Below are 14,150 nucleotides of genomic sequence, written 5' to 3' on the forward strand. Positions count from 1 at the left end.
CATGGAAGCAACCTAAGTGTCCATTGACAGATGAATGGATAAAGAAGATGTGGCACATATATACAATGGAATATTGCTCAGCCATAAAAAGAAATGAAATTGAGTTATATCTAGTGAGGTGGATGGACCTAGAGTCTGTCATACAGAGTGAAGGAAGTCAGAAAGAGAAAAAACAAATATTGTATCTAACACATATATATGGAATCTAAAAATAAATAAATAAATAAATGGTTCTGAAGAACGTAAGGGCAGGACAGGAATAAAGATGCAGACATAGAGAATGGACTTGAGGACATGGGGGAGGGGGAAGGGTAAACTGGGACTAAGTGAGAGAGTGGTATGGACATATATACACTCCCAAATGTAAAATAGATAGCTAGTGGGAAGCAGCCACATAGCACAGGAGATCAGCTCAGTGCTTTGTGACCACCTAGAGGGGTGGGATAGGGAGGGTGGGAGGGAGACACAAGAGGGAGGAGGTATGGGGATATATGTATATGTATAGCTGATTCACTTTGTTATGAAGCAGAAACTAACACACCATTGTAAAGCAATTATACTCCAAGAAAGATGTTAAAAAAAAAAAAGAATGGTAAAAGAATCTCCACTGTGTCCTGCAGATTTCTTTTTTTACTCTGCTTAATATATCTCAAAGATACTTCCCTACTGGTAAATACAGTAGGGAAGTATCTTTGTTTTTTTAAAAATAGTTTTATGTTATCATGGGCTGATATACCATCATTTATTTAACCAAACGTCTGTTACATTTAATTTAATTCCTCTCCTTCATTAGAGTGTAATTTTGCTGTAACTATGCTATGCTTGTAAATGTATGTTTTTGTATGTGTGTAACAACTTCTGAAAGATAAATCACTGAAAATTCATTAAGTTGGCTAGAGTATAAATACATTTAAAATTTTGATAGATGTTGCCATTTCCCCCTACAAATAATCAGTATATACATGATGTAAATATTTGCATCAAAAAAGCATGAGGATATCTTTTTTTTCTCACATTCTTATCAACACAAATTATTATCAAAGTTTTGGTTTATAAATTTGATAGCAAAAAGAAAAATACAACTTTAGTTTGTCTTTGTTATGGATGAGGAGGATATCTTTTTATAAGTTTAATAGCCAAGTGTTTTCTTTGACATATCTTTGTATCTTTTTATATTTTTGAACAGTTTTACATGTAGTTGTATTTTTTTTTTATTAAATAGTTGATAGCCTTTCTTATGGGAGCTCTTCATATAATAGAGAAAAAAGTCATTTTCCTGCTATTTTGGTACAAATATTTTTCCTGTGTCACCTCCTTTGACTTATGGCATTCACTGTAGAGTATTTTTATCAATCATATAAATTAAATTTAGCAATCTTTTCTTCTCTGGCTTCTATTTTCATTTTTGTTTTCAATACTTAAAATACCCTTCTCCTAAATTTGTATTATTTGTGTGGCTTTGTTTTCTTACTTTAAATATCTGCTTTATCTGAGATCTATTTAAGCAATAAGAGAAGGTTTGTTTTCTAGATGATTACACAGTTGCCTCCAAACTATTTATTAAATAATCCATGTTTTCCCTCATTGACATGAAACGTCACCTTTATTAAACACTGAAGTTCACATATGCGTCCATCAGAATTTGGCAAAGCCAAATCTCACAGCTCAGAATTATTTACCCCAGTATGTCACTACAGATACTTTATCCAGATTGAAGCTGAGTTAAAGATAACATTGTTATTTAAATCTAGAGGTTAGATTCTACCTCCGAAAAGGAAAATGGTCACACTAGGTAAAATCAAGAGCCATATTGAAATTTAAAGACATTTATACTGTCAAAGGATAAAATTATATTTATGGGACATGATTTACACTTCATACCTAGAGAAAAAACCATACTGTATTATACTCAGTTTCTTGGTTTCTTTAGATTTTTGCAGTTCATTTTATTGTCTTCATTTTATCAGACCCAGTCTGAATTACAGTGACTCCCAGGCCAGAGAAAACCAGTTTATAAATATAAATAGTAGAATTTTTCTATAAATTGTTTCTTTATAATAATTAAAATTGTATTATGGATTCTTGCTACTCCCCGCCCCCCCCCCCCCCCACATACAGTGCTGTGAAATTGGAAGAAACTGACTCCTGTTTAGCAGACATATCCCAAAGCAAAACCTATAGTTTTCTTAGTCTTAATGAGCCAAGTTATACACAGTCATATCCCAGCCATTGAAAACTGGCTTAGGTCCTGATGCCCATCTTTCTCAGTATAAACGTTCCAGCTTATCAAAAATCACGCAGTGCCTCTTAGGCCTTTGAGGCTTGGCTGTGGTCATGAACAAGGAGGAGCACAGCACGGTCTTCCAGAATGGTAATTAATAATACGTAGCATTTACATACGATTTTACATCTTCAAAGGACTTTGCAAACACTAATTAACCCACTTACTAACCCTTTTAAAGGAAGAAGCGGGGATTAGCTTTCGTTTTATTAATGAAAAACTGGCTCGCAATAAAGCTGTGATTATGCACGGTCTTTTGGAGTTACTCATAAGTAATATAAGGTCTTCTTTTGTTACATTTCAGGTGAATCTTTGTCCACCTCACCATTATTGACATTTTGGTCTGGATTGTTACTTGTGGGGAGCTTTTCTGTTCGCAGTAGGATATTTAACGGCATACTTGGCCTCTGCCCACTAGATGCCAGTCACACCTCACCCCCCCGTCTTGACAATCAAAAAGTCTCCAGATGTTACCAAACCCCAGAAGGGCAAAAATCTTCCCCAGCTGTGAACCACTTCGTAGGAGAAAGGGCCAGAAAAGTTTGGTAATGCCCATTACAGGGTTTTCCCTTACAAACACAGTTCTTTTCTCCAATTCACATTCTATTATTACCATGTATCACAGAACCTCTGCACCTATTATTTTTCCTTCTCACATTATGGACAAAAATAATAACTGATAAGATAGTGTTCTAAACATAGTCATAATACGTATGCACACGTGTGTGTGCGCACACACACACACAGGGTCCTTACAATCACTGGATAAACCAGTTACCACTATTACCCTATTTTATGCAAGAGGAAACTCAGACACATTTTCCTAAATGGGAAAAGAATTTGAAAAAGAATAGATACATGCATATGTTTAACTGAATCACTTTGCTGTACACCTGAAACTAACACAACATTGTTAACCCACAGTACTCCAATAGAAAATAAAAATTAAAAAAAAAAGATGTTTGTTTGAGAAGTCAGGAATTCTACTATAAAATATCTTTAGATGAAATCATGTGATCTAAGATGACTTCAAAATAATTCAGAGGTCTATAAATATGACAAAAAGATTGATCATTGATAATTGTTGAGAATGGGCGATGTGCATGCAGGTTCATTATGCTATCCTCCTGGTTGCATTTAAATTTTTTTCTATGATTAAAAAAATAAGTTATGGTTGGACACATTATGTTTGAGAGGCCCATGCGACTTCATGTGGAGATGTTATGTAAACGGTGAGATATGTGAACTAGAGTTAAGCAAAGAAATCAGGGCTAAAAAAAGTGGGTGTTATTAGCATATTTAAAGCCACGGGGCAGGATGAGAACACCTGTGGATTGAAAGGAGAGAGAACAGGTCTAGTACTAAGAAACTGAACTCTCCAAGAAAATCCAGAAAGGCATTCTTGCCAGAATTTTGCAATGTGTCTCAAGTCACTGGAAAATACGTAACTATGAATCAGCAATTCCATTTCTACAAATGTAAACAATTGATTACAAAGCTCAGTAAAGAAGTGAAGGTGACTTAGTGACATACACTAAAAGCCAGGCAATAAGGGCCAGTTGGATACATTACAAACCAGTCAATGGAATATTGTGTGGCAATTAAAAATGATGTAGATATAGTTTAGTGACCTGTAAATATTCTCACAATTTATTAGGTGAGAAAAGCTACTCATAGAAAGCATTATAGCTTATTTTATACTTATTTGTTACACTGTAAATATGCATTTTGTGCTTTCCTTACCATCAGTAACCTAAAATAGATGTTATTATCTTTGGTGGTAAAATTATGTACTTTTCTTCTCACTACACATACTTGTATTTTGTAATTTTTCTCAATAGACATTATATAAAAATATACAAGTTTAAAAATTTTAATGAAGCTCAATCAGTAATATGAAATTCAAAGGACCTGAAATAGGAACTGACTTGAATCAGTCAAAAATTATATTAATACCGTAATGTCTATTTGACTGAAATAACTATTATGAATTGTTTGAAAATAAAGATAAGAAATTATTTTAATAGCACATTAAATATTTTATTTAAATTAAGAAATATAACAAAATAACATACATTTGTTCCATGGGTTCGATAAAATTTTTAACTACTTACAAATAATCTACACACAGTTTCTCAGGTACCAAATTCCAAGTATTTAATTGATGTCATAAAAACATATTTTTCAAAATGTACAGGCTGCATTCCAAAATTTGGTATATTTTGGTATTTATATAGTTGGTACATAAATCCAGACATAATATATATATAAATACTTACACATACTATACAAACTTTACATAACCTAAGGGTAAATAAGTCACTTTAAAAAGTCAAAGCAATGTACTTCTCTGTAAAGAAAGCTATAACACACATGCCATTCTGACACATTCAATGGGTTATACTAAAGAAAATCACTCTTTGTGAATACTATTTATACTGAAGTACAAATTCACATAAAAGTATTTTCTTTAAAACATGCTCTATTTTAGAAAAAACATTAAGTGCGGGCCAAGTACTTTTAAAATTGCAAGAGATTTTAAAAATCAAACTGATCTAACTTTAAGTTTTTAGACTGTTAAATCTCATTCAACTTCCCCTGATTTAGCTAATGACATCATTAACAAGGTATGTATTCATGAGCTTGACTTAACCTTAAAAAATAAATTTGTTCTCATTTAAAAGAGGAATTTTAGCCTTCAACTTAAAAAGACATATATTTACAAGTCCAATTGTAACAATTCTGATTTTTTTCTTGCAATGCTTTTATTAGACAAAAACTACTATTAAAATTTTTATTTGACTTCAGAAAATCCTCTTTAGGTCACTGTTTTTAATGACTCTAAAAGCTTCTAAATCTATTTTATTAATATCTGAGTCAAAATTCTAGATTTCTATAAGGAGGCTGTAACGTTAAACATTTTATTTCATCTTGGTTATAAAAATAATCAAATACTACACTGTTAAAAAATTTTTTCTTGACATTGGGCCATTGGGTGTCTTTTCTATATCAAAAGTTATGATTACTGTGTTTCTATATCTAATAATACTGCTTAAGCATAGATTTTAAGAGATTAAAATAAAATGTAGTTTAATGCGTCAGCCAGATCAGAGGCTTCCCTCACTAGGAAAGCTAGCTTCAAACCAAATATTGATTTTCCTCCTGTAGTTCACTCTTGTCTATTGATTCAGTTACCCAACGTTCTTGTAGGATTTTAAACTTTCTCTTAAGAGTTCTTCGAAAAGCTTTAAAGTCTGCAACCCGACTCTGATCCTCCCCAATGATGACATGAGACACTCCCTCAGCTAAGCAGGAAACTACTTTTGCTCCATGAAATTGAAGCTCCAGGGCTGTGATAGCTAATCTTGCCCCCTCGAATTTAGTATTTAAGTCATTAATAACAGTATACAAGTCCAAATAAACGGTGTGGTGTCGAAACATGCTAAGAGGAGTGTTGTCCCAGGAATACCGGTGTTCCAAATCGGCAATCACAGGGCCCACTTCCCTAGGAGTCTGTTCACCAGCATTTTTAATTCCCGAGAACACTTCCTTCAGTTGGTTCAAATCTGTATCGACAAAGTAACTATCCCCGTAGCAGTCGTATTCCCGGGCAAAGTGCTGTTTTGTTGATGGGCACATGTGGATCATGAAGCGAGGCTGCCACGGCACACAGCTTTTGGTCTCTAAACACTCTAACAGCCACTCCGGCTTGACAACATCGTGTTTATCAGAAGAGATGATGTTTTTCACTCGAATGTTCTCAGACCCTGCAATCACACAGTATGTGTCTGGGCCTGGATTTTGGACTATGTAACCACCAAATTCTGCGATTCTGTTCTCCAGATCAGGCTTTGGATGGCTGTTTGTTCCACTCATGACACAAAACTCCACATCTTCAAATATATTAGAAACTTTGTTTACGTTAGAAAGGTTGGGTGCTTTTAGGTGCTCAATAATTCCAATAACTTTCTTCATCTTTGGGGCAGCTTTCCGCTTTTTTTCTTGTGGTTCATCATCATCACCCACATAAAGGTGTTTAGACGCAAGCTTTCCAGAGGCTTTCCCTCGAAGTTGTTCTAAGTCCTCCAGAGATGTACATTCATGCCATTCTTTGTCTTCTCTTATCTTCTCAATTCGTGGAAAACGCAACGTGCAGCCAGTTTTATACATATCACTGGGGACGATCTCTGTGGCCTTAACCTGAACAATGACCGAATTCCAAGGTTCGATGTAGACCTCTGGCTTCTCTGTTCCACATAAAATGCAACTTGGTGGAGCTTTCCTATGAAAAGGCTTCCAGTGTTTGGCCAACTTCAAACCCAGGTCATACAGTTCTTTCATGGTGTAACCTGAGCCAACACGACAGAGAGTATGAAACACTGATGGTTTTTCACCAGAAGGGGGTTTCTCTGACACCGCACACAAAAAATGAGACATCATTCCACCCCGGGAACCTTTCCCCCAGTAGCCCCCCACAATTAAGATGTCCAGTTCATCCATCAGCCCATTTACATACTCTGGTTTAATTTTTAACCATCCTTCACCTCTTTTATCTGGCTTGTAAATGGACAGAGGATGTTTTATCATGATCCCCTCTTCTCTTTTATCTATTGCTTCATTCAAAGCATCAATTACTTCTTTCTTAGTATGAGCTTGTGTTTTTTGCACTATTTCTATTCTACCTGGTATTGGTGTAAAAACACTATTAAGAATTTCATACCTCTTTCTCAGTGTCTCCTGCCCTAGCTTTTTATCATTAACCATCAATACATCAAAAACACAGTAACAAGTTTGCAGATCAGAATCTTCTACCATTCTTTTAATATCAAACTTATTCCCCTTTTGCATAAAAGTTTGTGTATTAGGGTTGTAGGCCATCATCTCACCATCGAGGATGCAGTTTTGAACATCTGTTTTGAATGTATTATGGATGAACGGTGTAAGGGAACCTTCCTGTGGGGAAGAACCAAACTGATCCTCATAGTTATATCCATTGCGGGAGAAGTACCGATACACGTCCCCATCCTTGTGCATTTGCATACGCTCACCGTCTAGCTTGGTTTCGATGTAGAAACTCTGGTGTTTCATGTCCTTCTCAATTCGCTCGATATCTGCTATAGTGGCCAGCATGGGTTTAAAGGCAGAGAATAAAGTGATAGAAATGTCACTGAGCCCAACTGAAGGATCATGCAGTTGCCTACAGACCTTTTCCAGATCTGTGGTGACATTATGCAACTCAGCAGCATCATTATGAAAAACAGAAAATACAGTTTGCTGACTAAAACCAAGCTTCAAGTCCTTTACAATCATCCGTATCAGCCACTTTTGTTCAAGTGCTGAACTCTGAGTTATAAGCTGAAGAACACTCTTCTTTACTAGGTCCTTCCTTTGGGCAGCATTATTGTTGGCAATGGAGTCTAAAATGTCATTTACCTGCTGTATGGTTAAACTTCCCTTCTGTAAACATCTGGGTTTCAACACAAAGTACGCAATCATCGCAAAGTCTCCAGCATCTCCACGAGTTCCGGTAGGTGTTCTGTAGTTTAGAAGTTTGAGGGCATCTTTTCCTTCTCGAGGTAAGTTAAGCAATTCAATATAAAGCTTAGCAAGCATAGTTTCTTTGATGCCATAGGCCATTCTCTCTCTTTCCAGCTGAGGAAGAATAAGTCTCATGGCTGGATAAAAAGAATCTGTGACATCTTTTTGGTTCTTATGAAGGGCATCATGAAAGTTTCTCCAAGAATCTAAAAATTCTTTGAAGTGTCTGATTTTTTCTGCACGTCCTTTACTTTTCTGTATTCGTTCTAAAGTTGAACATAAATCTGCAAAAGGAACGTGAGATGCAACAGTCTGTGAAGTTTGTGAGGCAGCCATGGAAGAGATGGTGACTCTTCGGGTGGTTTATCTGATAAAGCAAAAAGAGAATAACTGTAAAAGATAAAATTCAACTAAATTTTAATGTAAAGACCTTACAGAAAGTGCCCGGTTCATAACAAATGTTTAATAATGTTTGTTAAATGAAAACAGACCAATGTTACAAATGATGTCTCTTTTCAACCTCTACATTGAATGATAATCAACTATTTTGTTTCAAACCCATTTCACTTCTGGGCTCCTGCGGTCTTTTCTTATATTTCTCCTCTTTTTCTTTCAGACCACCACCACACAGCACCAGAAACAAACTTTTTTTTTTTAATTTACAAACAATTTTTCCCATTTTATTGTTTTATTTTTTATTAAAGTATAGTTGATTTACAATATTGTGTTAATTTCTGCTGCAAAGTGATTCAGTTATACATATGTATATTCTTTTTTATATTCTTTCCCATTATGGTTTATCACAGGATATTGAATATAGTTCCCTGTGCTATACAGTAGGACCTTGTTGTTTATCCATTATATGTAAAAAAAAAAAACTTCCTAAAATCATGTTTTTAACAAATCGCTAGCTCACTGAATTGAAATTCGGCTGAACTGAACTTCTACATAGATAGGGTCCTTTCCCCCAAATAAGTACCCTCTTCTTCCAGACAAAGCCTATGACTATGTTTACTGTCACTTCTTCACTGCTATGACAAATCACTCTAGCATTCAAAACCCAAATCAAAATATCCTCCCCATGAAATTCTCACTTTACCTATCTCTTAACTCTATTATCATAGTTACTTACAGTTTTATAAATTTAAATTCATTAGTGCACTTTTCTGGCTGATAATCCCATGCCAGTAATCCCCAAACCACTTGCTGACTATATATGGGCCACGCATTGTGCTATGGGCAAATACAGTATGTTTCTGCCTTAGGAGTACATCTTGCAATGAAAAAGAGATGTAATGGGAACAACTATAAAATGCTAAGTGCTTTAACAAAAATATAGCAAAAGTAAAATGTCATGAGACAGAGCTTTTCACTGAAATATCTCCTAAAAGTCAGAGAGGAAATAACAGGGGCCTCATTCTAGACCCTAGACCCTGGACTAGGGTCTAGAATATTTGCTAAGGTGGTCACCACAAGCATAAAATTTCTTTGAAGTTTTAAATAATCATGCAAATTCTATTGGAATCTATAAGATATCAGAATATGGTTTAAACTCTGTAACACTAAAATATACTAACTTTTCCAAAAAAAGATTCAAGTAAAATGTGCACTCTAGGAATTTAAGCCATGTTTTAGCTTGTGGTTTCCAGATAACTCCTGGCATATCCCCATGTAGCCCAGAGGGCAGGGAGTCAGAGCAGCTTCCAGGGAGTGGGGAGGTCTCTTGTGGCGCAGAGTCCATGAAACTCCCGGCCCCAGCAAACAAAAGAGAATCACACAGTATTATTAGCACGAGGCTACACTACCTAGCAGGAGAAATCACATGGTTAACTACAATACCACGTTTACTAAACTGTCAGTCTCTGGAGGTTAGAAATCATGTTGTAATCTGTGCCACTAGCTCCTGGCACATAGTAGATTGGTTTATTGAATGAATTACTGAAACCTACAGTTGAGTTCCTGGAAAAGCACACTAGGGAAGGCCAGGAGCTGATCTCTCACACACACACACACACAAGTGGTGGGGTAGTTTGGTTAAAAACACCCAGCAGCTATGACTGCTCTGGGGAAGGTTAACAAAATCCATTTGGGGGCCTATGGGGAAAAAAACCCCTCACTTCTCAGTCTAATTCCTGACAGAGGAAATCCAAATTCTACGGAGTCCATTAGGCTGAGATAAACCCAGGAGAGACCACAATCCTGGGTCTTTTATCTCTGAATACAGGAACTGCTTCCCCTTGCTGTGTCTCATTTGAATAACTGACTGCCCCACCTGGTTAGGTCTGTTCACTGTCTCATCTCTCAAAACATGCTCCCTCAACCCAGCGCATTACAGTATATAATGCCCTGTTTACAATTCATATATAATATATACCAAACGAAGTATGTTAAGAAGTACTTCTTTGAATGTTCAAGATTGGTATAGAGTTTCTGATTTATCTGTAGATTCTATTACAGTCTCAGAGTCAAAGTTTCCCTGAACAAGTCTCAGGCAAAGACTCAAATTACTTTATACTAATGTTGAAATCCACATAATGATGTAAATATATATGCATCGTAAAACTGCTACATAGATAACAAGGATTCCAAAATTAGTACAAAATGAATAGACTTCAAATATTTTTACATATTAAAATTGTACAAAAAAGTCGAATATTAGGATTTCCACTGCTTTTTAAATACTCTTTTAATTTTATTTTCTGGATTCTGGGGATTTTAGCTGATGTTTTTGAATTGTGAAAAAGCAATACAAAGAAGTTTGTGGTTAGGGCTCAGGCTCTGGAGTCCAATAAATCTGAGTTTAAATGTGGAGTCTAACACTCCATAGCTGTGTGATATGGGGCAACTATTTAATTTCTCTAAGTTTCAGTTTCCTTAAGTGTTAAGTGGGGTTGATAACTATGTAGAAATTAGGATGATGCCTGAGAATTCACATAAGATGCTTAACACAGTACCTGGCATTTAATAAGCCCCTGATCGATTTTAGTACTATAATGCTTGTTGACCCAAAGGACACTCAACACATGAATATTACAAAATACTAAGCGGATAAGAAGAGAGGGGGACGATTCATTTTGACAAGGATAAGCAAAGCTTTCAAGAGAATATATACAAATAATTAGTACAATAATGACTCATCCATTCAGCTGCTGCCTATATACAACAAGACACACTAGCAAGGTTTTATTCGGTGAATATGGGAGATGACTCAACGCTCTTCTACTGGAGAGAAAGGGATGGCACAGGTGAAGTTTCCTTCGTGCAACCCTCGACAAGACAGAAGGGTTGACAGGAGCCCACCTTCCACAGCACTTTGTGATATTCTGGGAGAACCTCAGCAGAAAGAAATTAGGGGTGAGGAAAAGCCAGAAAGCTGTGGGAGGCGAGAAGTTAGTGAAAGACAAGGTATAAGAAGAGAAACAAGCGTATTCCCTCCCTGCAAAATCACTGGACGGTCCACCCTACCCTCATCAACGGATGCCGGGGGAGCCCTGGCCCTGGGCAAACCGTTACCTCTGAGTCCAGGGGTCCCCAGCTGGCGGGGCGGGCGCCGGAATCAGGTCATTCAAGCAGCCAACACGACTCCTGAGAGTCAAAGGCGGGGGACACTACAGTCCCCTCGCCCCACGTCCCAGGGGGTGCGGTCCAGAGCAAGAGCCCCGAACCGGAGACCGGGCTTCTAACGCGGCGGGTCGCCAGGGTGTCGGTGCCCCTCACCCGGGGACCCGAGGAGGATGAACCGAAGGACGAAGAAGAAACCTGAACTCTTAAGACTGTAGCATTTCCTGGACTAAGAAGACGCGACACGGCCCCCTCCTGTTCGGCCACACCTGCCCAGCCTCCGCCTGCCCAGACTCCACTTCTGGATCCTCCGTGGAATCCGAGGCCCCTCCCGGGCCGCCACACAAACCGCCAACCTGACCTGAAGCCGCTGCTGCCGCCGCCGCCACCAAACCGGAAGCGGGAGCACCGAAGGCCGGTTCCGCCAGCTGCTCCCTGCGCAGGCGCAATCGCTTCCTGCGGACGGAGCGGCCGTGACTTCACGCGGCTGATGTACGCGAGCGCCGTCGCCACCTGCGGGCCCAGAGGCTGTGACGTAAGGAAGATGATGTGCGCAGGCGCGGTACCTTTCCGGAGGCACTGGGAGGACCGCCCACCTTGCTGGGCTGCAGAGGCCCCGAGGGAACCGGGGTTACAGGGTGGTTGCCAACACATCTCCCCTTGGCCTCAGCAGCAGGTGCTCTTTGCAAACGGTTGGCCCACGAGAGTGGATTTCGTCGCTGAGGGAGACCCCCAAATATTTTGTCCACTGGCTCCTTACTGGGACTTTGAGCCTGAGCCTCTCTGCTTAGGCTACTCTTAGCAAGTGACAGCCTGTCAAAGTTCTGCTCCCTATGTGTAAAGAGTGGTACCATCACTCATTTCCGCGGTTGTGAAAGCACCCAGGGAGAAGAGGGCATCTTCCCTCCCAAATCGTCTGCTGTTTCATTTAGGTGGAAAAATATGCTTTTGCAAAATTGTCTAAGGCAGTTCTTTCCTATTTGTTTTTCATGATGGTGCAACTGTGATGTGAGCTCTTGTCTCCTAACACAGAAATAATACATAATTCACAATAATACATAATATATAATTCATAATACAGATACAAACAGTTGCATACTCAGAAATCAACAATGGACTCCTAGTTTCTATTCAAGGATTCAAAATAAAACTGTTCCACAAATCTCTACTGAGCACCTACTATGATATTGTAAATTGTGCTACATACAGAGGATTGAGAAATGAAAACAACCCGAATCCTTGTGTGTGTCTTTCCAGGAGCTGTGGCTTTCTACCAGTATCTTGCTATGGTTTGTCCTCTTCCACCATGGAGAATTGAGAAATTATTCATAAACTGTAGGAGGAAACAACTTTTAGAATTACTTCATTTTAGCATAAAATATTATTGCTTTAATATGAAAGTGAAATTTTGCTACAACAAGCTCTGAGAATACATTTTGGAGTTTTAAGTTCCCTTAGGAGTTGTCTAATGTACAAAAGCCTCTTTTTACAAACTGACACACATTTAATCCACAGTACTAATTTGTAGTAAAGCTAGACTTAAGGCTCCTTCTAGCTCAACAACAATTATATGTCACATCAGCTATGTTATCTACTTTTCTAAAATCACTTGAGTCATAAAGTCACATGGTACTGTTTTGTGGGTAATTTTTCCACCTACTAGTCAACTTAATTATCAATTTACTTTGGAGGAGCACCCAATACTGTTAAGTTAGAGGACCCTCCACGTGCCCATCTTTTGCGAAGGCATTTGTGTACATTTTTGTACCCTGTTCAACATCTACTGAGCTTGTATAATGTCGGAGATTGCACTTTGTATTAGTGATATAAGAGGGGAACAAGGAAACCAGACAAACTCCAGACAACCAGACAAAGTTGTTTCAAATCCCCGTCTCCAAGTTACCATGTTATTTTAGCCTTCTGATGCTTGGTTCAAAGAGAATCAAGAGTTTTTCATTGAGTATCGTCTAGAGTTGCTTTGATTATTAGCTTATTTTTGTAAGTGGTCGGTCTACCATGGTGGGTGGTGCTTATCAGATGATGCACCACCTGATAACAATTCCTGATAATAACAGAAATTATTATCAAGAGCCTCTCTGACCTGAACCTCTCAATTTGGTAGCAGATTCCAAACTTTAAAAAACACTGTTACATATCCTCTGTATATATAACACAGGGTACAGAGAATAGGGAATGACGGGGGTGGGGTCAGACATCTATAAACAAACAATTGAGTACAATTTGGTGCGCAAGGCGGTTGTCAGTGAAGGTAATGACGCTCCAGCTTCAGGGGCCCATTTGTATGGTCACTTCCAAGGCCTTGGGAGGGGCCCTAGCAATGTTTTCACGGTCTTGTGCTTCTGTAAAATTTGCAAAAGTAAGGTAATGTTCCATTCTTTTTCTTTACAAGGTCCGTCTAAATGGCACAAGTTTCGGGCCTCATAAAACATGCATCCGCCCGTGACGGTCCACTCTGACAAAGGTAGGAGCGGCCTGGGTTTGGGAGAAGACAAAAAGAGAAACAAAGTTAAGGAAGCGATTTAAGTGCCAGAACTCACTCCTATACCCCTAACAACCGACTGGGGCAGACACCGTTTCTTCGGGAAGACATGCGTCCTGCAGGCGGATCCGGCAGGCTCCGAGCTCTCACCCCGGAGGCCTCGGAGGCGGGGCGAGAGGCCTCCCGGTGATCGGAGAGAAGAGAGGCTGCGGGTCAAGCCGCCGCTGGGTACCCGGCCCATCGCGAGCATGCGCGTGCGGGCGGCCCGTT

At 38.7% G+C, this 14,150-nt stretch overlaps 1 protein-coding gene across 5 annotated transcripts; it reads right to left on the reverse strand.

Moving 5' to 3' along the window:
• Nucleotides 1-206: 206 nt before the first annotated feature.
• Nucleotides 207-14,148, reverse strand: LIG4 (DNA ligase 4). Of its 5 annotated transcripts, XM_082366222.1 has the most exons (5): nt 14,031-14,148; nt 13,619-13,873; nt 12,588-12,713; nt 9,397-12,403; nt 207-8,186 (listed from the first exon to the last, which is right to left on the reverse strand). In XM_082366222.1, the coding sequence occupies exon 5, from the start codon at nt 8,153-8,155 to the stop codon at nt 5,420-5,422; it is 2,736 nt and encodes a 911-aa protein (XP_082222348.1). In that variant the 5' UTR covers nt 8,156-8,186; nt 9,397-12,403; nt 12,588-12,713; nt 13,619-13,873; nt 14,031-14,148; the 3' UTR covers nt 207-5,419. The 5 variants fall into 5 exon arrangements, with proteins under 5 accessions (XP_082222348.1, XP_082222346.1, XP_082222345.1 ...); XM_082366220.1 differs by having other exon boundaries at nt 11,742-12,403; nt 12,588-13,873; XM_082366219.1 differs by having other exon boundaries at nt 12,588-13,873.
• Between the last annotated feature and the right edge of the window lie 2 nt (nt 14,149-14,150).

Source organism: Balaenoptera borealis (assembly GCF_965194805.1).
Source record: "Balaenoptera borealis genome assembly, chromosome: 18".
NCBI lineage: Eukaryota > Metazoa > Chordata > Mammalia > Artiodactyla > Balaenopteridae > Balaenoptera > Balaenoptera borealis.